The sequence below is a fragment of the Colletotrichum scovillei genome (assembly GCF_011075155.1).
Source record: "Colletotrichum scovillei strain TJNH1 chromosome Unknown Contig00003, whole genome shotgun sequence".
In the NCBI taxonomy this organism is placed as follows: Eukaryota; Fungi; Ascomycota; class Sordariomycetes; order Glomerellales; family Glomerellaceae; genus Colletotrichum; species Colletotrichum scovillei.
Genome location: NW_023336261.1, coordinates 3,049,244 through 3,073,420, shown reverse-complemented (window position 1 = coordinate 3,073,420; position 24,177 = coordinate 3,049,244). Strand labels below are relative to the sequence as shown.

Sequence of the window (24,177 nt, the reverse complement as noted above, 5' to 3'; positions counted from 1 at the left end):
GTGACCAAAGTAAGGGAAATCGTGGCAGTAGCGGCTGGTTACCCGTTGTCTGGGAGTCGAGGAGACCTCGGGAGGATTCCCCGTGGCCATGGTCGGTCGCCTTATGCGAGCGATTGCGTAGGACGAGACCTTGCAGAGTGTGCTGCGAGCACTGCTCCATGTCTGCTACCAGCCGGTCCTGGCGAGGCAATCAGACATTGGGATCAGCTCAGATTGCGCTAGCGGCCGGCGGAATTGAGCCGTCACCGGAGTTTTGGCGACAGCGTTTGGCGATATGCATGTCGCCAGCCATCCAGTGTGCATGTGTGTCGGTACCGGTATGTGTGTTTTACGCAGTCTGTGTGTGATGTGTAGGACAACCTGGTGCGTGGGCTACAGAGACTGCAGCGAATTCATGCTGGCGCTTGTGCCGGATAGAGACAAGTGTCCAATCATATAAGTTGGGAGATCGTCAGGTGAGGAATCGAGGTTTGTTCGTGTTTCGAATTGGCTCTTGGAGGCTGGTGCTGGTAAACCGTAAGACGAGCTGGGCAGAGAAAAGGTCATGTTTTGACGGATAGACGGGCCGTCGTGTGCTCTCTAGACTCTGGGAAGCGGCGGCGGAGAGGAGAGAAATGGGGGGCACTTGGGAAAAAGGGGACCCCACGGCGGGGTAATGGAAGGCGCCCCTGGCCTAGGCGCAGATGCACTTCCCCTGTTGGGTGTCGGGTCGAAGAAACCCCAAGGAGGGCAAGAAGGGGGTTGATACTTGCCTATTCGTACCTTCTTTTCCATTGCCTCCAAATTCACTTGGAAAGAGGCATCGTGGCGAGGACGTGCTTGCACCCCGTCTCACAGATTTCCATGTACATGTACATCAATGTTGCACAAGGTTACTTTATTGGCGGCAGCTGCCGTGGACATGTTCTTACTGCCTTCATTCCTTCCATCTTTCCCGTAGCCTCTGCTGACTCTAGCGAATGGAACATGACGATGCGCTTCTTTTCGGTGTTCTATGCACATTCTACTGTGGGAAAATCCCCGCGCCATCTGGGTTACGAGATAGGTACACCGCCCAAAGTAGACGCTACCGGCGGGCAAAGAAAACTCACGTTGGACGCCTCATCTTTACGAACCAAAGGTAGGTAACTTGTCAGATCACGTCTCCGACCCATACCTCCAACGCCGACGCCAATGCCAATGCCAACGCCAACACCATCCATCTTCGGGCCATGTTCTAGTCCTAGCTTCTCGGTGTCGACGGTCCGACATTGGAGACGTCCAGAGTACCAGCTTGACCAAGGCGCTACCTGATACCACGTCCACCCGTCCCATGTCGTTGTCTGATGTGCCCAGTCTGTACCTCACTCTCACTGCACACCTGCACGCTTGGTACAGACGGATACCTTGACACGATGCGGGTGTTTGTCCCATCTTTTTTTTCTCTTCCTTCCCTGCCCTGTCTACCTTAGTTTATTATACTCGAGTAATCCTTGTATCTGGCTACCTTTCCTTTTGCCTAAACCTACCAAGGACGTCCAAGTACCCCCGTCCATCCCAAGGTCACAATGCCGTTTTAATTGCGCCGCGCTGCTTCCTTCCGCCTTTTTTTTGCATCTTATAAGTATCGTGGCAGCACCTCACTGCCCATCCGTATGATCCCATCTTGCTCCCTCTTCTCTCCGTCGCCTCCTTTCACATCTCATCCCTCTTCTCGATCTCTTTTGACCACTTGTTATTAAGTGGTTCGTCTCTTGTCGGGGCAAATAATCTACTCTTGGCTGACCCATCATCATCCCACCGTCAAGCCCATCGAAACCCCTCCGTCAGTCTTAGCGTAAGTGCCTCGCAGACTGCCAACTCTCTGAGAATCATAATACCAACTCTCCCCTCCGTAGCAGGTCACCCTTCAAACCCGTCCATCATGTCTCTTCCCAACGACTTCCTTTGGGGCTTTGCCACCGCATCGTACGTATTATTTCATCTCAACATCAACCCGGCTCGGCCCATCCCCAATGCCCCGGTCTGGTTGTTATCACCATGCATATTCGCGCCCTCTTCCGCCGATATCCCGATTTGGACGACTTACAAGCATTCTCCCACCACACTTCGCCCTCCTCCCTCCGTCTTTCCCGTCCCGCCTGCAAATTCCACTTCCCCTCCGAGCTGCCCCCACTCTCATCTTTCCCCTCTCCCCTCATTTAGCGACCACGACGACACAACATGCGAGACCCCTGCTGACGCTATTTGTCCACCACTACAGATACCAGGTTGAGGGTGCCGCCGAGAAGGACGGCCGTGGTCCTTCCATCTGGGACACCTTCTGCGCCATCCCCGGCAAGATTGCCGATGGCAGCTCCGGTGCTGTCGCTTGCGATTCCTACAACCGCACTGCCGAAGACATTGCCTTGCTCAAGTCCGTTGGCGCAAACACCTACCGCTTTTCCCTTGCCTGGTCGAGAATCATCCCTGTCGGTGGTCGCAATGACCCCATCAACCAGGCCGGCCTTGACCATTACATCAAGTTCGTCGACGACCTCCTTGAGGCTGGCATCACCCCCTTCATCACCCTCTTCCACTGGGATCTTCCCGATGGACTCGACAAGCGCTACGGTGGTCTCCTGAACCGTGAGGAGTTCCCTCTCGACTTTGAGCACTACGCCCGCATCGTCTTCAAGGCCATTCCCAAGTGCAAGAACTGGATCACCTTCAACGAGCCTTGGTGTTCCTCCATCCTCGGCTACAGCAGCGGCTTCTTCGCCCCCGGTCATACCTCAGACCGCAGCAAGTCCGCCATCGGTGACTCTTCCCGCGAACCCTGGATCGTTGGCCACAACTTGCTCGTCGCCCACGGCCGCGCAGTCAAAGTCTACCGCGAGGAGTTCAAGCCCACCAATGGTGGCCAGATTGGTATCACCTTGAACGGTGATGCCACTTACCCCTGGGACCCGGAGGACCCTGAGGATGTTGAGGCCTCTGACCGCAAGATCGAGTTCGCCATTTCCTGGTTCGCTGACCCAATTTACTTCGGCAAGTACCCTGACTCCATGCTCAAGCAGCTTGGGGATCGCCTGCCCGAGTTTACGCCCGAGGAAATCGCCCTTGTCAAGGGATCCAATGACTTCTACGGCATGAACCACTACACGGCCAACTACATCAAGCACAAGACCACCCCTCCTGAGGAGGACGACTTCCTTGGTAACCTCGAGACCCTCTTCGAGTCCAAGAGCGGTGAGAACATCGGCGAAGAGACCCAGTCTTTCTGGCTGCGCCCTAACCCCCAGGGCTTCCACAACCTCCTTGTCTGGCTCTCCAAGCGCTACGGCTACCCGCCCATCTACGTCACAGAAAACGGTACCTCCCTCAAGGGCGAAAACGACATGCCCCTTGAGCAGATTCTCGAGGACGACTTCCGTGTCAAGTACTTTGACGGCTATGTCAAGGCCATGGCCGATGCCCACGAGAAGGACGGTGTCAACGTCAAGGGCTACATGGCGTGGTCCCTCATGGACAACTTCGAGTGGGCCGAGGGCTACGAGACTCGTTTCGGCGTCACTTTTGTCGACTATGAGAACGACCAGAAGAGATACCCCAAGAAGAGCGCCAAGAGCCTCAAGCCCCTCTTTGACAGTCTCATCAAGAAGGCCTAATCATACATCACCATGTGTGAGTGTTGACGCATAGGAAGAGCAGGTTAAAGGGCAATCCATTAAGCTCGGATATGCATATCATTTATGAAAATGTACAGAGAGCACTGAGCTGCTCATGACGATGTATGAAGATTTTTTTGTTGCGATCCAATATGTAGTTTGGATATGAAATACCGAATTGAGAAGGCTTAAATCTGATGTCGATCATAGAGTGAACTGGACTAAGAGATATGGGTTGTCTCGCTGGATTGTGATTACCGGCTAAACTTCATGTCTTCGGTTACATTTGAACCTCGCTTGAAAACTCCATGCAGGTATCACTCAGAACTCACATGGCTTGTCAACCAGCAATTGAGACAGCCTTTGTGAGCCATGAAGAACTGCCGAACCAGACTTTGGGCTAAGGTGGTTCCTTAGTCAACAGCGCACGAATCGCGCCGGCTCGACCTTTAATCCTTCTCGCTTTTTCTGTGTCTTTATGTGGATAAAGCATATTCGCTGGATGATGAATTTGCTGGCTTTCATTTATGACTTGCCTGTAGTACATAGGCCTTTCATAGTCGCGAGCGTCGTAGATGTCACGGATCTGGAGAGGGCTCTTCTCGTTCATTCATGCCTGTCAGAAGTCGTCTCTACTGATAGGCCTGCTTCAAAGAGTGGCCATGAGCGTGAACAACGGTCGGAATCTGTCTTATTACTTCGTCATTGGAGGTTCTTTAGTTTTCAAGATTGCCATAGGTGCGTTGAAAAGCTTACCTTTTGCAGGAACTTCTTTACGTGTATATGAGCATTGTATTCTAACACAAAAGCAAGGGTATCGGATTACACATCTATGGAACAAACACCAACGGAGGTTTTGAACCTGGTCTCATCTCCTTTCTGTATCCTTTCCCGGCTTGGTGCCTAGGGAAGCTCTACACAAGCGTGACGAGGATCCTCAGGTGAATCTATTTGCTTTCCATTCTTGTTTCTCCATTTGTATGTTGGAAGTGATCCGTATACTTCCGCTGGCTCTGTCTGTGGAGGGGGCCGAAGGTCATATTGAAAGTCGTCATGTTTGTGCTGTGGTGTTTCCCTCTCCATTGTCACTTCCATTCTTGCCCGCCGACTTCGACGACGCCAGAAGACAATTCCTAGGATGAGCGTAGCAATCGCGAGCACACCGCCGATAGCTATACCGGCTATGGCTCCGGTTGAGGGTGAGACAGTAGGTTCGGATATGGGTTCGCGATTATCAGCCGGGGACCCGGCTGGGCTCGTCCCACTGCCATTGTCAGATCCCAAAACTTCCCATACTCCCTTCCAGGACTCCTCCCAATTGTTGTTCCCCGCCTTTATTGCCGTGTCAGCTTCCTCGATGGAAACGACGCGGGAGGAAAGCTGGATATTGGGACCAGGGGCCTGGCCAAGCCACCACTTGGACTGGCCCCAGTTGGCGCCGAGAAAAGCATCCTGTAGAAATGCGCGACCCAGGGCGTATCTCCCAGATTCGCTGTTGAAACACGGGAAGTACGGCGTTGGCTTTGCTGCAAGAGGCTCTGATAATGTGAGGTTGAGATGGAGAAAAGGCACGCGGATCGTTAGGGGCTCGGTATTAGTGCCTGAGAGGAACTTAAAGGATAGTGCTGATGCCGAGGAGACGATTCGGCTGTACGCTTTTGATTCAGTATCCCATAGGTACAATCCGAGTTTCGCATCGTAGTTCACAGGGAGGTGTGAGGCAATGTTATCGCAGGTCGATTTTGGGAGGGTGAGGTAGGGAGCACAGCCGTCTATTGATACGAGGAGTCCATTCTGGATCGAGTTGTTTCCAGCGGCGAGGAGTCCGTCCTGGCGGAGACCGCCCTGGCTTGTGAAATTGAATGGCGATACACCCTGGATCACTTCGATGCTGATGTCTCTTAGGGTGATGGGGTTATCGGTGTAATCTCCATCTGACACGAGCACCTCGCCGGTCAGTCGGTTTTGATCGTATCCACCGAAAACCAGGGACCCGCCGATTCGTGACCAGACGGAGCCGATGTGCATACCGAACGAGTTGGATGGTATATCCTTCTGCGTCCACAACATGCCCGGGATAAGACTAGCATTGATCGGGTAGGTGCCGGTAGAGAAGGACTGGTTAATCATATTGGGAGCGCCCACGCCCAAGCAGCCCGCGAAAGCCGGATACCACTGCCCTCCCGGATACGTGAGCATCTGGTCGCCCAGTAACGCGAGACTCGTGTTCACAACTTGATGTACGGTATCAGATGTGCCTGATTTCAGCCGTATACGGTCGACCCAGAACTGAGCCGGCTCCCCGGCCGGGTCTATCCCCACCATCCAATTCTTGATGTTTGGCCGGAACACGATGCCGGAGGTAGAGCCGCTGCCGACCTGCGAGGCCTCGGCGCTGTTGTACGTTCCAGCTTTTGATGCGTAGCAACCGTTGGAGTTGTTGAATTTGCAGTAGCTGGTCTGGATGATCCATGATTGGAAGGTGTGTCCCGGGTAGAGTGCTAGGTCAAAGTCGGCTCCGAGTGTTACTGAGACTGCTTGCCATGGGCCATCGGGGCCGAAGGTTGCTGAAGACCATGTTGCTTCGAATGGAGTTGGAGTTTGTGTATTAGCAAGAATAGGGGATGTAAGAAGGAGGAGAAGATTGAAACATAGTATTAATGTTTGGTAGACGATAGCCATTGTTACTGGTCTCAATGATCAACACCGACGGCGTACCATACTACGTAAGTAGATGATGAAGTTGTAGTTGTCTGGTGCAACCCAATGAAGGGGACCATGATGAATAAGAAGGTCACAACATGTGAGAGGAGGGAAGAGGGTCGAGAGCCCAAAAGGCGGCTCGAGTTGTTTGCTCCAGCATCACCAGCTCAAAGAGCCTTTGTCTCGTGAAAGTTGCAACCGCCGAGATCACCAACAGAGAAAGGCACTGTTGGAGCCAACACAACTCACAAGCATTTCGCCTGGCGCGTTCTCTCAGATTGGTCAGTTAAGTGGGACTCTGCCCAACTTGACCTGCAGAGAGCAACAAAATTGGGCTTCAGCCAATAGCGTCGAGTCCCAACTGACCGGTTCGAGACAACAAGCGCCCTGTTTGATTTGATTCCTGCTTCGGCCGAGAAAACCAACGCAGAGACACTCGGGTACCTTACGCGGCTTGGGAAGATCTCGGTTCACAAGATGACAGCAAGACAATGTTTCGTCTCAGCAACAGGCCAAGAAGGCCAGCCGCTGCCGACGCGGTGCTTGCCGAGGAATCACGGAATTGCGGCAGGCATGGCATACATCGTGACTCCATGTGGCAGTCTCTCCGGCGTCAGGGCAAGAAGGCGGCTACTTGGACTTGGCAATGTCTTGCCATTGGCCTGACCCCTTGCAGATACTTAAGCATGCTTCCCAAACTGGGCGAGCCGCAGTCCTTGCGCGCACTTATATCCCCAGTTCGTGTCCCGAGTTCCAACAAGACTTTAGAATCTGCGCGGTTTTCTCTCCTTTGACCACTGTTTGTGCGGCCTGGCCTTCGTTTTTCTTATCATGCCGCTTCAGTGGCTTCGCGGCCGCTTTGCCTACACGCCGCTTCAAACCGATGATGCGGCCTCCTCGGGCTCTTCATCATGGAAGGGCAGGCCTTTCCTCACAGTCTTTACCCTGAGACAGCTCAAGTTGGCCGCACTTACTATTCTTGGGCTATTGTTGCTATTGGGTGTAGGGGTCTACAACCGTGATCAGATTGAAGCCATTCGAGCAGCTTACTTAACTTCTCAACACGATGAGTCGCCTGATGTCAAGCCTATAGACTGGTCTCGCTTTGCATACGTCCAGTATGTCACTAATAAAGACTACCTCTGTAACTCGGTCATGTTCTTTGAGAGGCTGCAACACCTTGAGAGTAAAGCGGACCGAGTTCTGATGTACCCCTCCGTCATGCTCTCTGATCCTCTTGAGAAAGAACATGAAGGTTCTTCAGATGATGCCAAACTCCTCATCCTTGCTCGGGAGAAGTACAACGTAAAGCTTGATCCAATATCAGTTCAACATCGAACAGGCTCAGATCGTAAGTCGTCCCTCCAGGATCGTCATCCTGGCCGCCAAGGAGCTGACATGGGGCTCTCATCTAGCGACCTGGGCGGACTCTTTTACAAAACTTCTTGCCTTCAACCAGACTAACTACGACCGCGTGCTCTCAATCGACTCGGACTCAACCCTCCTGCAACACATGGACGAGCTCTTCTCTCTTCCGTCAACCCCAGTCGCCATGCCACGTGCGTATTGGCTTCACCCAGATAAACACATCCTATCCTCCCAAGTCATTCTTATTCAACCAAGTCAAGTGGAATTTACTCGCATAAAATCAAAGATCAACAACGCTGGAAGAAACGACTACGACATGGAGCTCGTCAACGAATTATACCAGGACAGCGCCATGGTCCTACCGCACCGGCCATACGATTTGTTAACGGGGGAGTTCAGCAAAGACAACCACCAATGGTACCTTGGCAGCGACGAAGAAGCCTGGGATCCGGTTGCCGTGTACAACGAGGCAAAGCTACTGCATTTTTCGGACTGGCCTTTGCCTAAGCCCTGGTTGGATGCCCCCGAAAACTTGGTCCGCGAGAGAGAGCCTAAATGTGTGGCCATGATGGATGGACTTGGAAGTTGCGCCGCGAGAGATATCTGGCGTGGGATCTACGAGGAGTTCAGGGAACGCAGGAAAGTAAGTCTGCTGGAAAGTCTCAAGTAGTTTGCAAACAGCGCGGCTAACATGGAGACAGCGAGTCTGTGACACGAGGCCCCCGGAAACACCAGAGAATGGTCGCAGACGCCACCGAACACGGAGGAGATGAATAATGCATTGCTTCGATAAGAGTCCCCTGCGACCTTGTTTTTTTTTTCTCTTGTCCCACGACGAGCAACTTGTAAGCAGTTTGTCACTTTGTGAGCCACTCAGTGAACCCCATCGAATCTTCATGAGGCTCATCAATCCTAATTGCTAGTAAGCAAGCTCTTGTCAGTACAATGGACGGTTCAATCACCAAGATGAACGGATCAGAAAATTGAAATTAGGACTACATAGAGTATAGACATGCTAGTTAACTTAATTCAGATTCTCAGATAACAGGAACCACGCGATCCCATAGTCCTGATTCGAGTAACTTGGAATTGTCGAGGGCTGTATTGAACAAAACTCCGATGAGGAGAGAGCGATAGATGATCATATCATCAATTTTCTCATTAGGCCTCGTCTTCCATTTGTTTTGGTCCTCTGATTTCGGTTGACGACCTAGTACTGTGGCTAATCTGCTTAGCACTTGATATGTGTTGAAGAAGGTGGAGGGCATATCGTATTCGGATCCTATTAAGCGTTCAATCGGGAACGTGGTATCCTCCAATTGTCTCTGGAAATGTCTCAGATGTTCTTTGTCTTCGGAAGTCAATTGCAGCTCCACTTGTCTCGATGGAGCAGAGAACAACTCGTCACTAAGATGAGATCGCAGGTGTATCAGATGGCCCGTAGAATCGTGTCGTATCTTCAGGGCGGCTACCAGGGTATCTTTGCCGAGATCGAAGCCGTCAATGAGGCTGCCAAGCGCTTGCAGCATCTTATAGTGAATGCCCTGCGCAGTCAGTGGCGGCTGCTGCTGTCCCGGCTTTTCTGAAGTTGGATTTGCCACATCCGGAACTTCAAATAAGCCTTCTTGTGCCATACTCTCTGCTTGTGATAGAATCAAAGAGGTACTGAACAGAAGTTGGATTCGATGATCAAGAGTTTTCTCATCCTCCACGGCTTTTGACAACCAGTGATCTGCCCGCTCGAGTTCTGAATGAACGGCTTGACGAAGTTCCTCTCTTTTCGCAAATGGAAACTGTGCCATTTTCGTCCGGAGCTGCGTGGGATGATAGAGAAGGCTCAGGCACAATAACAGAGCTCTATAAGTGCTGAGAGAGGAGAAACGCAATGCCTCCCATTCTTCAAACCCTGCTTCACTTTCTGTCGCCTCGGGATCTTGTTCTCTTGAATTGAACCATTCGAATTTTTCCCAAGCTAACCCCCCGGCTCTCTTCAACTTTGAATTCGCGAAAACGTCCAAATCCGTTTTAGACAATTTTTCCCAGTTTGATTCATCAAACTCACGAAGTGTGACTTTTGCCCAAAATCTCCCATTGAGGGCGAACGCTGTGAATGGATTGTGACCCTCCCACACTTGTGCAGGGAAAAGCGACGGGGTGAACTCTGGCGACTTAGCCAAAATAAAGCTTGCAAGACGTCTGCAGTGATGGTGGATGGCATCGTAGTGTGGTACGAAGCTGTCCAGCCCTCTGTGTCTGCGGCCGAAAAATTGGATTACCTTTAGCATACTCTGGCCACCCTTTCCCTGAAGCATATTGAACTCTGGAATGTCATAAATGTTCCGTAGTTCAATAGTGCCGTTGGAATGCTTCCCTGCCTCTCTGAGCTTCTCCAAAGTAGGTGTTGACATGTGAGAATTGCCTCCGCGCCGACGATGCTCAGAAAATGCCCCAATTACACCAAGAACTGGGTGCTGACGGAAATCGAATTGAAAGTTGCAACCAATGATGACAGGGTATAAATCCGTATCGACATCCAAACGCTGCACTCCAGCAGCTGCTGTGATGACTACGATTGCCCCAACCTCAGCAGAAGCGGGGACGGCGATGAAGTCGTCAGGAAGGTAGTCGGCAGTAACCGGAGTGAGGTCGAACTCGTTGTCGAACCCTTCCAATCCAGTGGCTTTGAAAAGGCCAAGCCATGTAGCTGGATATGGCGCCACGTCAGAGGCGAGATTTCCGACATCCTTCAGTTTCTTTTTTACCCATAGGGGGGCAAGCTTGCTGGATGTCACCCACATGACAATCTTGCTATATAGGCTCAAGCTTGGTCCCGACTCCGGTGGATTCTCTCGTTCTTCTTCTCGGAGACGAGTTATCTCCTCAATCCCTTGCTCCAGCTCCTTCAACCTGAGAATAGGAGTGAAAGCGGTATAGCTCCAGCTCATTTCGGAAAATATCCATTTCCTTGTCGTCCGCTTCGACCATCTCCCGATAGCTCGAGCATTTGCTCTGCGACCACCTTTCCCACCTGCAAGAACAGCTTGGAAGACTGTAGCAAGAGCAATCATGGAGGCTACCAATCCAATCAAAAGCGTAAAGCCGAAGGTGATGGGATCCCAATCGATGCCTGCATCTTGTGCTTGTTTTTGCTCCGCAAAAATGTTCAGAAGAGCCCGGAGCAGACAGTCCGTAGAGTTTTGGTTTTCGAGACACTCCGAACCGGCAGTGGCCATGATCAAGGTGGATTCGGGGCGAGCCCACCACCGAAAATATAGGCTGAGAGGCGAAAGATGGGAGACGAGGATCTATCGAAGCTGCACACCTGACATGGGAGCAAGCCGACTATATGTCGCAGAAGCCGCCTGAGTGCCGCTTGGCGGCCCGAAATGAGTAAATTTTGGTGAGGTGAGATGACATTGCCGTAGTCGTGCAGGCTGCATTATCTTTCGTGGAGCTGCACGGAACGTACAGTTAATGTTACCAGAGCGACTAATTGATTGGTCTATAATATGATGCCAGGAGTCAGCGACCAGCTCCGTTCCTAAGTGAGGCAGCCTTAGCGAATGCACACGAGTATATGTACCGTTGAGAGCAAGTTGAAGGACGCTTCCTGTTCACACCTTGCCTTCACTTTTCCCCATCAAGTTGCGCCGCGTTAGTTTTGTAACACACACTAGAAACTGCTACGTGATAGAAACCAATCATGCCTCAAAAATGGTCTTGACGGGCACCACATTACTCCCGTTCCTGACCTCTCCGCCCTTCTTCTCATCATCTCTATCACCAATTGACTTCTCCAATGAGCCGTCTCCCTCTTCCTCCCCCTCCCTTGCCCAGCCACACTCGTAACCCCAGACGCAACACTGCCCCCCTCCTCATCCCCCTCAGCTTTAGCAGCCCTCCTCAAATACCACTTGAAGACATAGACCAAGATTTGCGCCATGAAAACCTGCTCAATAGTATACAACAACACAGGAATCTGAATCAGCGCCCTCGTCAAGTCATCCGACTGCGTCCACATAGCCGTCGCCAGGGGAATGCCAAGTGACGTCGTCTTCGCCGCACCGCAGAAGCAGACGGCAATCATCTGCTCCCTCGGCAGCTGGCGGACGGTCAGGGCACGCCGGAGAAAGTTGGGGACCCAGCGGGACTTCAGAGGGCGAGACTCGGCGAGAAGAGGGTTAATTGTGTTGCAGAGCGCCAAGGGAGGGCGGGCGGCGTAGAAGCAGATGAGGGTGAAGAGGGCGTAGAGGGCGACGTTCATGAAGACGTTGAAGATTATGGAGGGGTGGGGGGTTACGTAGAGGGCGCCTGTTTTGAAGGCTGCTGAGAAGGTTGTCCTATCCAGTGTTAGTATCACGAAGAGAAAGCCGTGAAAGGGGCGAGGGTATATCATGAAGAGGGGCAACACCAACTCACCAGACAAGCAAAATCAGACAAAACGTCGACACTTTAGCAAGATAGAACGTCCTCAGCGCCCAATCGACCTTCTTCTCCCAAAACCACCTCACAACCTGTCCCACAGCCAACGGCAACAACACGCTTAAGCCTAGCTGCTTCAGGACATTGGCGTACATGGCGCCCAGGGTACTCGGATTCGCGGGCTGCCAGTCTGCAAACTCGGGCGTCTTGGGGATGAAGCCGTAAATTAGACCAGGAGAGATGAAGCTGCCCAGCACGTTGCCGATGACGACCTCGATGATAGCGGCAGCGTCATCACCGCCCGAGGCGCGGGTCATGACGACGTTGGAGGCGATTGTCGTCGGCAGGCAGGAGGCGACGACCATGCCTACGATGATGGGGGTTGCGAGGGCTTGGGTGCGGAGGCCGCCTGCTGCGATGATGATATGTACGATGACTTTTGGGGCTGTGTCAGTTCGTGGTTTGAGATGGATGTTTCGTCCCATGCCTCCATCCATTGGGGGGTCATGAGCGGCATGTTGACGATAAGTGAGTTACTTACTTAGTAGTATTACGGGAATCACGATAAAGCTGATACCCTGGACAATAATATGTAGCCGCCAGTTGGCTACATTCTGCCTCAGCTTCGTATGCGAGAGCTGTAGTCCGCTGACGAGGAAGATGATGGCGATGCCGCCATAGATGATGGTGTATTCTGACCTGATCGGTCCACCTCTAGCCGCGACATCTTGTAGTTCAGTTTGTTAGTCATGTGCTCACCTTCGGCTCTTCCCCTGTGCTCTTTCTCTCCATCTCACATGAAGATGCTTCATAGACGCCAACTTACTCGGGAAAAAATACGCAAAAACACAGCTCAGAGCGAAGCCGATGACGAGCCACTGCGCCAAAACGAGCTTGAAGATCCTGACCGCCTTGATCCGGATGCGCGCCCACGTCGACGTCAGTGCGGTCGCCGACTGAGGCTTTCCGCTCTCGTCGCGAGCGTCTACGGGGCCGGCCATGGCTGTCTGAGAAATACACACACTTCTCTCACGCCGCTCTAGGCCGAATGAGACATCGGAGGTGTATGTGTCGTCGGAACGGGGGGCGCGAAGGTGGAATTCCCTTGAGATAGTTGGATTATTGAAATGCGGTGGCGGGACCGGAGGACCTCCGTATCTCTGACCGATCTACCTTATCGAGATAAAGTGTGGTGAGGTGAGAGATTTAGCCTGCAATGAGTCGCCAAGACTTATATCGAGAGGGTAAGTTGTATTGGATTAAGGTTAAAACGACTTCATGTCCCAAACGTACGGGCCCTTTCATGTACGGCAAGCCGAACGTTTGGCCGCCTCTCTCACACAGTACCTATCTACTTACTCTTCCCAAACCGTGCCGGACAAGTCTTCCTCCGCAGATAAAGATTAGGTGATTTGCAAAGAAAAGAGAATGGATGACGCCAACGCCCAGGTCACTCGCAGTTCGTTGGTTTCGCGTCGCGAGGGCGGGGCCGGGTTATACCCGGGCGGCGTAGGCGTGGGCGCTGCGAGAATCCCGACATCGGTGTCGTCCGAAGGTGGAATTTCGTCCAAGATTCCTGCCTGGAAGTTTTCGCCAAGTCACTTGACCTCTGGAAATGAAAACAATTGATTGACTTCAGTGCTGAAAGGTGGTTCAGAATATACAGGTGCATCTCCTCGAGTAAGTAAGCAAGCTTCGGCTTGTACGGCGAGACACGAGACCTGGAGAACTTCGGGGTTTCTCCGCTTCGGCGCCGTGCCGATTTGGCCGATGTTCGTGCCCGGCGTGTGATTGATGAGCTGAAGCACGTGTGAATCGGTTGTTCTCGGCCGGGGTTTTCTTTCATTTCGGCTCCGCGGCTTTGGAAACACTATCCAAAGGGTGCTCGAACATCATCCTCTTCCATCCCCCGGTTTTCCGGATTCCTCAGAGTCAGTGGCACCAGAATCTAAAAATTACATTACGGAGGGGTATAATACCTTTCATCCAGGTCTCACGAGCATAATATGAGAGAAGAGATTATTTGAATAAGTTGATTTTACTGATTACCTTTATAACTAATACTAGCGGTCAAATTTATCCCGCCTCAGTCTCTTTCACGTCTGTCATACACCCGTTTCCTCTTAATCTCGTATCCCGTCGTCTAGAGAAAGTATTCTTTCCATCTTCTGTATTGCTGTATCCTTGACCGGCGGTCCCGACGTGCTGTTTTTCCATGGTTATCCCCCAACCTTCTGTGATGTTAAACCGTATTTTTCCAAACCAGGGTATCTACCAATATTGTGTAAGAGAGAGAGTAAAAGAAAAGAAAAAGTAAGAGGAATCTCAAAAGAATTATGCATCACCCGAAGCATTCCTAGCTTGGTTCTGCATCCTACGCATCGCCTCGCGGTGCAACTCAAACATCTCCCCGCTCTGCATGCTCCTCGTGAAAGCCTGATCGGACCTCTCCTTATCGATCCTCGCCTTCTCCTTGCGCTTCGCCTCCGCCTCCTTCTGGCTCATCATGAAGCTCCGCTGCAGGTCAATGTTCCTCTGCACCTCGGCCTCGCGCGCGGCGGCCTGGCTGGCCGCCAGGTTCGATGCGCTCGGCGACCGGAACATGCTCAGTGCCATGTCGCGGCCATTGGCGGCGGGCGCGGGGGACGCCGTTCCAGCGCGCAGATCGGCGCGGACCGAGTCCCGGAAGCTGGCGAGCCGGGCGTCGCGGGCGTCTTGCGAGGGGACGTTGGAGTAACGCATGGGCTGGTGAGAGTCGAAGGCGAGGTTGTCGGCGGAGACACTGGGTACGTAAGAGTCGCTGGCTGACCTAGAGCCTTCGAGGGAGGATCGCATTGTGCCAGAACTGCTTTGGCGACGGATAATTTCCCTGCGCTGGCTCAATGGGAGGTCGTCCAGGGAGACTGGCGGCATCTGCGACGGGTAGACGGGGTAGTTGTACATGGAGCCGGTTTCGCTGGGTGCTCTGTAAGAGGCGGCAGATATCTCGGGCGTGTTGTTGGCGCCAGTCAGAATTCCGTACGTCTTGTTGCGCAGAGCGACGCTTCTCTGTGCGATCAAGCTCTGAGGGCTGTCGTAAGACATGATGCCGGGTGGTGGCGGCGGGGGGACAAAGACAGCTGGAGCTGTTGCTGAGGGAGCGATGCCAGAGGCGCCGCTTCTTGTGCTCGCAGCTCTAGAGAGCGCCTGGTGTTCTTCCTCGGCGATGGGCTCGAACTGCGTCTTGCTCGAAGCACGGCGATGTGACTGGTACGAGCTGTTTCTAGAGTGGCCACGATTCGGTGACTGGGTTGACTTGGGTCGGGTCAAGGCCGGCGGAGATGTCGCGACGGGAGCGGGCGATCTCGAAGGAGCTGGTGCAGGCGCAGGCGTGGCAGACAAGGCCGTCTGCTTAAGCTCCTCAACGTGTACAGGAGCTGGGGCTTCTCGGGTCTGCGGTCTGTCGTCTCCGACCTTCAAGATCTCAGGCTCGGGTGCGTCGGCGTGGCTCAGGTGCTTTGCCCATTCGTTTGTGCGGTAGTGTAGCGCAACGTTGGAGAAGCTAGGCGGCAGACGCTCTTGGGTAAGATTTAGAGGCGTGGAATGAAGCGAGGCTGTTGATTTGGCTTGCTGAGAAGGGACGGGGACTTGTTGACTCTCGCCCGACTCAGACAGCTTCACCGAGCTATTTTCTTGAGCAACATCACCGATTGCGGTTTCCGGCGCCTTCTCTTCGACAGCGGTAGGAGCCGCATCCTTGGCCAGAGGCTGGACTGGCACGTCAGTGACAGCCGTCATGGCTGACACTGGTCGAACAGAGTCCCCATCAGTGACGCTCTGTCGAGATGCCGATGCTGATGTAGTAGTTTCCGGCTTGATGCTCGACTGTTGCTCTCCAGAAAGCTGCGCGTTGATCTCAATACTGCGCCGGTCGTCACCGTTTACAGATTCGGCGCCGCTATCGCTCTGAGTGTCAACAGTTGCCGCGAGAGAAACAGCATCGTCATCCCTTGGACGTTGAAGCACCGCCAGCTCCTCATCACCGTCATCTTCCTTACGATGCGACATCGATGTCCGCTGAGAAACCCTCCGCATCAGCTGTACCGAGCTCTGAGAGAGCCGCTTCGCAAAGGAACTCCGCTTGCTGCCGACGCCTGCCTGAATCTCTTCATCATCGTCGGCAAAAGTTGCGATCGTGGACCGCTCCTCTTTGTCTCTGGCTAGAGCCTCCTCATCGGGGAACCTGAATGGTAGAGGTACCACTTCAGGAACCGATACCACCTCTTGCACGCTCTGCACAACAGCAGAATCAGCGACCCTGTCCGCAGCAACCGGTTCTGTGTGAGTTTCATCCGGAGCGACGCGTACTGTCACAATGACTTCTTTCTCCTTTTCGGAAACCATCAGACCTGGAGACTGTGGCTTTGGGGGAACAGCGGGAGGAACATCCGACCCTTGCATTTCAGCCACGGGAGGGGCGTGTGATTGAGGAGTAGCGGTGCTCTGGCTGTATCGAATACCCTTCTCGCTCTCGCTGTCGCGAGCAAAGCCGGAGTCGTGATCATCGCTGTCTGGTGTGTAATCTCCGTGGGCTCTCTCCCACGCCCGTCGCTCCAAAGCGGTGCGAGCCTCGAGCTCCCTTCCAATGTTGGCCTCTTCGTCATCACGGGCACGCTGAGCCTCGGCCAATTCCTCTTCCCGCTTCGTGCGTTTATCCTTGATGACGTTCCACAATCTCTTTTGAGAAATGACGCCGATAATGGTGATTACAATGATAGCGGCGATCTCAACACGAATGCCCTTCGTTAGCGGGTACGTGTTGGTGTCTTGAGGGAAGAGGTTGTCGTTCAGGCCCCAAATGTACGCCCAAAACTCCTTCAGCCCAGCCCGGCTGAAGCAGTCGATTCCGAGCACAGTTGCCGTGGCACCACTGAAGGCGATCGTACACATGAGCGCCCAGTCCCGAGTCCAGCGGCTAAAGTACAATGCAAAGCCTGCTAGTGAGAAAACAATGATGAAAATGATTTTGCCAGTTCCCGTAAGCAGGCCGCCCTCGTGGACGCAAAGCAGCCACATTGAGAAGCAAAATCCGCCGAGAGCACATCCCAGGCATTCCGTAATTTCTTTGAAGAACCAGGAAGCGAGAACGCCAACTGCGACGGCCGGTAAAACTGCTGCGACGACATAGGCTCCTTGGGATCCGTTGGACACTGGAATGACCATGACATAGACGACCAAGACTGTGATACCCAAGGCGACGACGTATGCAACGGAGAAGGCAGTGTGCAAGACTGTATTCTTGATACCAATCAAGCTGTAGATGACCCCAGTGCAGAGCAAGATGACACCAGCGACAGCCCAGCCTGGTGTAACCTTTGGCTCAATAGGCAGCTCTCCTGCCAACATGGTAGCTGTATCAAGTGTCAGCCTTGTGTAGGGTTTGATCTTGGTGCTAGGTGTTCGATGATAAGTTCACTTACAATTGTCAGCGCTTGAGTTTCCAGAGGTGCTGCCGATAGTTGGGATGATGGGAGGACTAGAGACTGTAGCGGAAACAGAAGGCGACTCGGTGGTAGTGACTGCCGTTGTCCTAATTGAAGATGCCGGTGATGTAGTACTTTCAGCATCTTGTGCGCTTCGTGACAAAGTAGCAGAGGCAACGGCTGCTGTAGTAGTCCCGCTCTCTTGACGTCTGACGGGCACCAAGGCTTGAGCAACAGCCACCTGAAGGAAGATTAAGAGAAGGCCCCATGAGATCAGACGATTCCACCTCGCCATGATGACGAATTAGCCACCAGATGTCGAATACAAATTAAAGTTCCAATATTACTGTTTGTTGTTGTCGAGACAGTTTCCGAGCATCGATAGTTTGTATCCACCTGAAGCACTTGTGACGTGAAGAGATGAAGGGATGCCGGCAACAAGAAAAGAGTCGGTGGAAGACACAGGCAAGCTGAAGGGGGGAACCGGGAGAGAGAAGGTATTATTAGATGAACGAACAATGGTCAGCCAGCATCGACTCGAACCCCAGGGACCAGTAGGGGATTAGGACAAGACAGCTCCCGGGCTGACAGCAGAGAAGGGGAGGGGAGGATGGAAAAGAAGAAAAGAAAGGGTACAGACAGGGGCAGGGAACAGCCCAGATGTCATGGGGTGGAGTCGAGACCTGGAGGTGATCAAACTATATAGGACAAGGAGGAGAGAGTTAATGCCGGAGTGGGAGATCCATGGGAGAGATGCGGACCCGGCTGGTGACACCGAACAGGGCATCATTGGTGCACGAGTACACGCGGATGGCTTCAGCTACGATGGACTCGTCACAGCGAAATGTGTAATCCTTCCCACATGACGGAATAGACCTCCGGGACTGAGGCAACGCATGGAACCCTTTGAGATGGCCAAAGACTATGGAGTGCTTCCTTTCTAGCCACCATGTACAAGGTAAGAGTGAGATCAGACCAAGATTGAAGCCGCCTTGCATGCTTTACAACCTCCTCGCAGTGATGAGCTTCCAGCCTAGCTGGGATGGCAAGAACCGTAGCGGCACAGGATCGGAAGAGGAAGTACAAACAAGACGGCGCGCGGGTACGGGAGATGAATACCACGGACGTTCTGAGAAAAGAAACGCAGGCAGGCAAAGTGAGGGTGGCCAACCGAGAGGGCGAGGTCCTTCTTGGCGGCATCGGGTACAAGCGAGTGACCTGCGGCTCTCGGCCAGAAGACGGCCAAGAAGACCAAGTCGAGAGTCCATGGCGTCCAAACGGGACGTGGACAACTAGTCTTCTGACAAGGCCGCGGCCTGGCCAGACTTTGCTTCGGCAGTCAATAGGAGCTCCGGTATGCTTGCTGAACCTATAGGTTATGTCACGGGTTCCGAGGGCGAGATCTGAAGAGCACCAGAATGTAGCAAACGCAAATGTAGCCAAAGACAATGTGGGTTGAGAGAAAAATGTGCGATGAGGAAGCTGTTGGTACTTGTGAATAATTGCGTAGGTGAGCAGTCGTCGGAAGTTGAGGCGCGTCCATCCTAAATTACAGGGACAGGGGATAATCCCGGCATACCGCGCTTTAGCGTTTGACTCGGATGGGAATAAGACAATCAGGAACAGCAAGGAAGTTGGAACAACAGCCCGATGAGATGGAGGGGGGCAGCCTCTGAGGGAGGGGTGGAGGGTCCGTGGGGCTTGCGTTGGCTGTAAGGTGAGTGAGGGAACGTGGACGGATTGGATGGATGGATGGACGGGAGGGATGAGATGGTGAATTGGATGAGATGAGAGAGAGAGAGAAAGAAACAGGACGAGACGGGATGGCCGTGGGGACGCGAGAAGCTCTAGCCTTGCTGCTCTTCGACACCTCCACGACCTCTTTGGTGCCAAAACGTCCCGTCCTGTCCAGTCTGTCCTCACAGAAATGCCCGAGACGGGCGCGCGAACGATTTGCATTGGCCGAGCGCCATGTGCAGTACGCAGTCCGCAGTTTACAGCACATCGCAGCGCAGAGTGAGCTGGCATGGATGGGCAGCGCATGGCATTGCATCTTGGGTATCCGGATCCCCATTCGCAGTCAGATCCTGTCTGACCCATGACCAGCCAGCCATCGCCATAGGGTTTTCAACCATCTGTGGCAGCATCGTGGTTCGTACGCATCATGATGATGTGGAAATCATGTTTAACCTTTGCTGCTTTTCCCACGGCCACGGCGTCTGCATTTCCAGAATGGGAGAATCGACTTGAGCTTTTTCAATAGTCTTCTGCCACCCGCATGAATTCGTGTCCAGATGCGGACGTTTAGGTCAACCGTATCGCTGTAGGTTCTGCGATAAATTGCTTTTTTCCGACAGCGTTGGATAGACGGTAGCGGCGGCGGTTCGGCCGACGTCGTTCATCAGCTGAGCTCTAAGCCTCCAAGAACGAATAGGGTACGCCATCGAGGAAAAAAGGAGATTATTGCAAAGTGAATCAGGTCCGCCGCAAGATCGGTGGCGCACCCGAGGCAAGACAAGGCCGGTAGCCGCGGTGCCGCGCAGGACGAACATTGGCTTGTCTTCCTTGAACAGGTCAGTGGTCAACCAGGGTGGGGTGGGGTGGTGTTGCAGTCCATAGCTTCGCTGCACCTACAAACTGCACCTGTACGTCTCCGGTCAAACGGGATGTGGAGATCTTGAACTTTGAAGACCTTGGAGGGGAAAAGTCGTGATGGATGGATGCGAAATGAAAGAGTTGCACCGACGCAGCGGGACGAGGATGATCTCCAGGTACAAAGTAGTAAAGTCAGGTAAGGTAAGGTACCACGCACCCACGGTAGCACGGTAGGTACCCAGCCGGCGTTTCTTGATGACCAGGGCCGAGAAAGCAGGTGCCACCTACGCTAAGCCTTCTCCAGATCCACTAGCCCATCCCGTCTTAGGTCGGTTCCTGCCTTAGCTTAACGGTGTATTCAAGGGAGGAAGGAACCTGGAAGACGAGCATCTAGAAAGGCAAGAGAGAAAATCGATGTGGACGAACACTTGCCTTCCATTTTAGAATTATCGTACGTTGGATACGTCACTACGGACTATGATTTTGAACGTGGAATTAACTCTGAATCTTTCAAGTTTCCTGACTCTTCAAGCAATGAAAGGGAGCCTTCATCTCACTTCACCAGCAAACACAGCGTCGCTCATCCTTAATATCATCGAAGCACAATCCCTCACCCCACCTCGACTCCTCTTAGCATCTTGCTAGACTGGCACGAACGACTAGGCCACGGAAGACCCATGCTTGCGATACCAGGCTATGCGTCAATAACTTCCGAAGACGCGCTTTTCCGGCAATAGACATGACATTTGGCCCCGGTGTTCTGTCTCCATTGATCGTCCTTCAGCTGGTTTTCCTGTCAGATCTTTTCTGCCTTTCTCCAGCTGATCGAGATTACGAGAGGCGTTCTGATCGACTTCCAACGCGAACCATGACAACCCGGCGCGATCGGATCGCGAGCACGTCGTCTAGGCCTGCATACAATAGTTCTGTATTTGCGTGCCCATCCTCGACAAGTCCTAGTGCATCCTCCCAAACCAGTACGCGGCCAACACAACGCACAAGCGCGGGGACCTCCAATGATACCGGAACACTTGCTCAGCTCTCCCTTCAACCACAACGGACGCCGCACATACATATTGAACTCTCTTGCCGACCAACGAGTCCACCCAGAACCCACTTAAGCTTTGGACGAAACTTTCGGACCCCCAATATGGACAGCCCAGTGATACTCTCCACGGCATTGGGTCTCTATTTGGGGCATGTAGATCCATCGTTGCGAGACGGCCTGATGGACAATGACGGCTTGACAGATGGCCCCTCACCCCTGAGTCTGGTTGAGCCTGGGGGTAAAAAGACAATTTGACTCAGTTGTCTGATTCTGAGTCTGGTCAACAAGGAATAGGTGGCAAGCGCATCGAAATGGCCATGGTCATGCCCACGGTCACAAACATTCTGACGTAGGCTGTTCTGTTTTCATCTCATCAGCTGACGCCTGCTACTGACTTCACGGATTCGGCATTATTTCGAGGCTTGCGTCTGGAAACAGTGGCTTTCCAATTATTTTGACTGGCAACAAACCAGATTTCTATTTTCTTTCTCAACACGGTCTGGATGTCTCGATGGAAGCAAAGCACGTCCATCCACGACACTACTCACTGGCTGATCTGGGTCGAAACCGCGCTGCCGGCGCCGCTATTCTTTTAGTCGCGCTCTCGGCCAAGCACCTGTGAAATTGAAGGGTCCACACATTCCTTTGCCCGATCGAGCAAGCCAAGGGAGAAGAAATTTCTTTTAGCATCGACTCTTGCCATGTGCTTAATGACAGCACAGGACACGCAACAGCGGAAGCTTACGAAGCGTTGTTCTCCTGATATTTTTGGGCAGTCGTTGTTGAATGCCCTTGTTTGACTGCCCGACTGCCGATGGTACAAGTATACCATAGCACTTACAAGTTGCCCCGCGTTCTGCGCCTCATCGCATAAAGGGGTCTTCGCATCCCTGCTCGCTTTGATACGAGCAAAGCCTCACTGCATGAGCCTCCCCCATACTGGCGATCCTGAGTTTGCTTTCTTAATTATTGTGTCTTTGGTCTCGATACTCCGCATACCTTTCCAGATATTGGGCTGAAAACCCAAGTCGGTAGCTTCTCGTGTAACTCTAGAAAAGCAACACCTCAATCTCGGCGCCACTATGGCATGTCGCCAATTCCGGACCCTTACACCTTCCGCTGCTGTTCGACCCAGATTATTGGCGTATTCGTCCCATATTCGGACGCCGTGTCTGCGGACTCCCGCGAACCACTGACCCCCCAGCTCTTGTTCCTCCCTTGGCATGGCAATTTATCGGCCATCGTGGGACAACCTCGTCGAATAACGACCTCGTACCTGGGGCGGCATGAGGAATGGTCCGGCCGGTTGAACTGGTTCCCCTGAGCGGTTCGTCCGACCTTGTGTGGAGGGGCATAATCATGCCGTGAACCGGAAACAGGCCTCCCCTGGTTCAAGACTCTCTCCCTTTCCAAAGCCGGGCACTGACAAGGGCTCAACCAACACCATCCATGTTCTACTAACAGCCGATTGGGCTGTTGTGTCGACTCACTCTGGACCTGGGCAACGGCTTCAACTTACTGAGGCGGGACATCGTGTAAGCGATCCTCCTCGTCTCGCCCACATGGTCACTCCGATTTGACGCCGTCCTTACAACTCCGTGAGGACGTGTGTCCTTCTGGAGCCGCCCGGTAAAAATGACGGACTCATTTGGACCTTTGAGCAGGCCTCTGGCACCAAGGTAGCTTGGACGGGCCTCGAATTCTATAGCAGAAGCCCGCGCATGGCCAGACGCTTCCTACCATTTTAGTTCGTCATCTGCGGCATCCGTTTCCTGCAGCATCATCGGATCAACCTCATCCCACCGAATAAGTGACACTGCCGCGAGAGCCTCCGCGTGGCCACAACCACAATGACATTGTCAACACCCTCCCCGCGACCCAAGCGCCTGCAGCCGAATCGGGGCTCTGGACTTCCCCAGCTTTTTCTCCCATGAGAATCTACCATCCCCAGAGGACTCTTTGACCGCCGCCGGGCCAGGCAGAGAACTTCCATGAAACCTTCTAGGACGTGCTGACATGACCGCACGTGGATGGGCACGGATGTGTTTGTATGCATGAACGGATTTCTCCCAACCTCCTCCTGTTCCTGTATGTGAGAAAGTTCGACGGGTGTTGTGATCAAGGCACTATGCGGCGACGGAGCCTCAGAAAAGGTTGGTGGCGAGATCATGCTGTCGCCGCTCAGTTGTTATCTTCGCCATCGACTGGTCATTATAAATCTGTGACAAAGTCATCTAGCCCGTCCATGGTGATATTATCCGGCTCTTCTTCAATTTCCCCAACGTAATGACGCAACAGCAATCTGTAAGAAGACAATCGGTTGAACATTGGAACGGAATGTGCTCTCCTAGCGGAAGGGATGCTATTCTTCTCCCTCGACAGAAGTAGCTGATGGAAGATCTTTCCAGGACCAATACGTCGGCCGTTCCTTTCTCTCTCATTCATTGGGGATTGTTACTTCTGACAGCACTTGACGAGATGCAATCTATCCCTCGTGATATCAGTCACGTAATCTTTGATGTGAATTCAAAGGTGAATATTGCTCTCTGGTTCGGGATAGAGACCTACACTCTTGCAGAGAACGCCTTTGACATCAAACAATTTCGCGAGTTCGAGTACCTTAGCCATCGTTCCCTAGATAATAAGCCAAATTTTGTCTTGATGAGATTCGCAATGTCCACTTTCCTCCCTTCCTTGACACGCATTCAGTTGTCTTCACATTAGTACTCACAAGCCTCAAAAAGCGCACAGTAATATTTCCACAAAGGCCGAGTTTCAACGTCGTAGTGAGTAATGAGCTTCTACATCTAAAGCAATGCCCCCAATACAGCACCATGTTGTGGAGACACCCTAGCATCAAACATATTAGCTCGATGTGCAAATGTAGAATCTTCCACGTCATGAATGGCTGTCAATATCGCGAGTTGAGGTGATTCTGCCTCTAGACCGC

General features: G+C 52.8%; 5 protein-coding genes across 5 annotated transcripts; 2 read left to right on the top strand and 3 right to left on the bottom strand.

Annotated features, from left to right (window-relative positions):
* Positions 1 to 1,206: 1,206 nt before the first annotated feature.
* On the top strand, positions 1,207 to 3,697 carry HER10_EVM0010319 (glycosyl hydrolase family 1). Its single transcript, XM_035483116.1, has 2 exons — positions 1,207 to 1,947; positions 2,243 to 3,697. The coding sequence occupies exons 1-2, from the start codon at positions 1,904 to 1,906 to the stop codon at positions 3,627 to 3,629; spliced, it is 1,431 nt and encodes a 476-aa protein (XP_035336474.1). The 5' UTR covers positions 1,207 to 1,903; the 3' UTR covers positions 3,630 to 3,697.
* An 835-nt stretch (positions 3,698 to 4,532) lies between these two features.
* Positions 4,533 to 6,511, bottom strand: HER10_EVM0010293 (aspartic-type endopeptidase; the record flags this gene model as incomplete). Its single annotated transcript, XM_035479757.1, has 2 exons — positions 5,906 to 6,511; positions 4,533 to 5,863 (listed from the first exon to the last, which is right to left on the bottom strand). The coding sequence occupies exons 1-2, from the start codon at positions 6,309 to 6,311 to the stop codon at positions 4,533 to 4,535; spliced, it is 1,737 nt and encodes a 578-aa protein (XP_035336469.1). The 5' UTR covers positions 6,312 to 6,511.
* A 606-nt stretch (positions 6,512 to 7,117) lies between these two features.
* On the top strand, positions 7,118 to 8,753 carry HER10_EVM0005012 (alphan-acetylglucosamine transferase). The gene is made up of 3 exons (XM_035474638.1): positions 7,118 to 7,683; positions 7,748 to 8,343; positions 8,402 to 8,753. Exons 1-3 carry the CDS (start codon positions 7,164 to 7,166, stop codon positions 8,471 to 8,473), a joined length of 1,188 nt encoding a protein of 395 aa, XP_035335992.1. The 5' UTR covers positions 7,118 to 7,163; the 3' UTR covers positions 8,474 to 8,753.
* Positions 8,754 to 11,214: 2,461 nt separating this feature from the next.
* Positions 11,215 to 13,725, bottom strand: HER10_EVM0009744 (sodium/bile acid cotransporter). Its single transcript, XM_035479220.1, has 5 exons — positions 12,949 to 13,725; positions 12,664 to 12,849; positions 12,120 to 12,558; positions 11,558 to 12,040; positions 11,215 to 11,528 (listed from the first exon to the last, which is right to left on the bottom strand). The coding sequence occupies exons 1-5, from the start codon at positions 13,121 to 13,123 to the stop codon at positions 11,402 to 11,404; spliced, it is 1,410 nt and encodes a 469-aa protein (XP_035336423.1). The 5' UTR covers positions 13,124 to 13,725; the 3' UTR covers positions 11,215 to 11,401.
* Positions 13,726 to 14,256: 531 nt separating this feature from the next.
* On the bottom strand, positions 14,257 to 18,559 carry HER10_EVM0005756 (uncharacterized protein). Its single transcript, XM_035475360.1, has 2 exons — positions 17,582 to 18,559; positions 14,257 to 17,512 (listed from the first exon to the last, which is right to left on the bottom strand). The coding sequence occupies exons 1-2, from the start codon at positions 17,877 to 17,879 to the stop codon at positions 14,457 to 14,459; spliced, it is 3,354 nt and encodes a 1,117-aa protein (XP_035336063.1). The 5' UTR covers positions 17,880 to 18,559; the 3' UTR covers positions 14,257 to 14,456.
* Between the last annotated feature and the right edge of the window lie 5,618 nt (positions 18,560 to 24,177).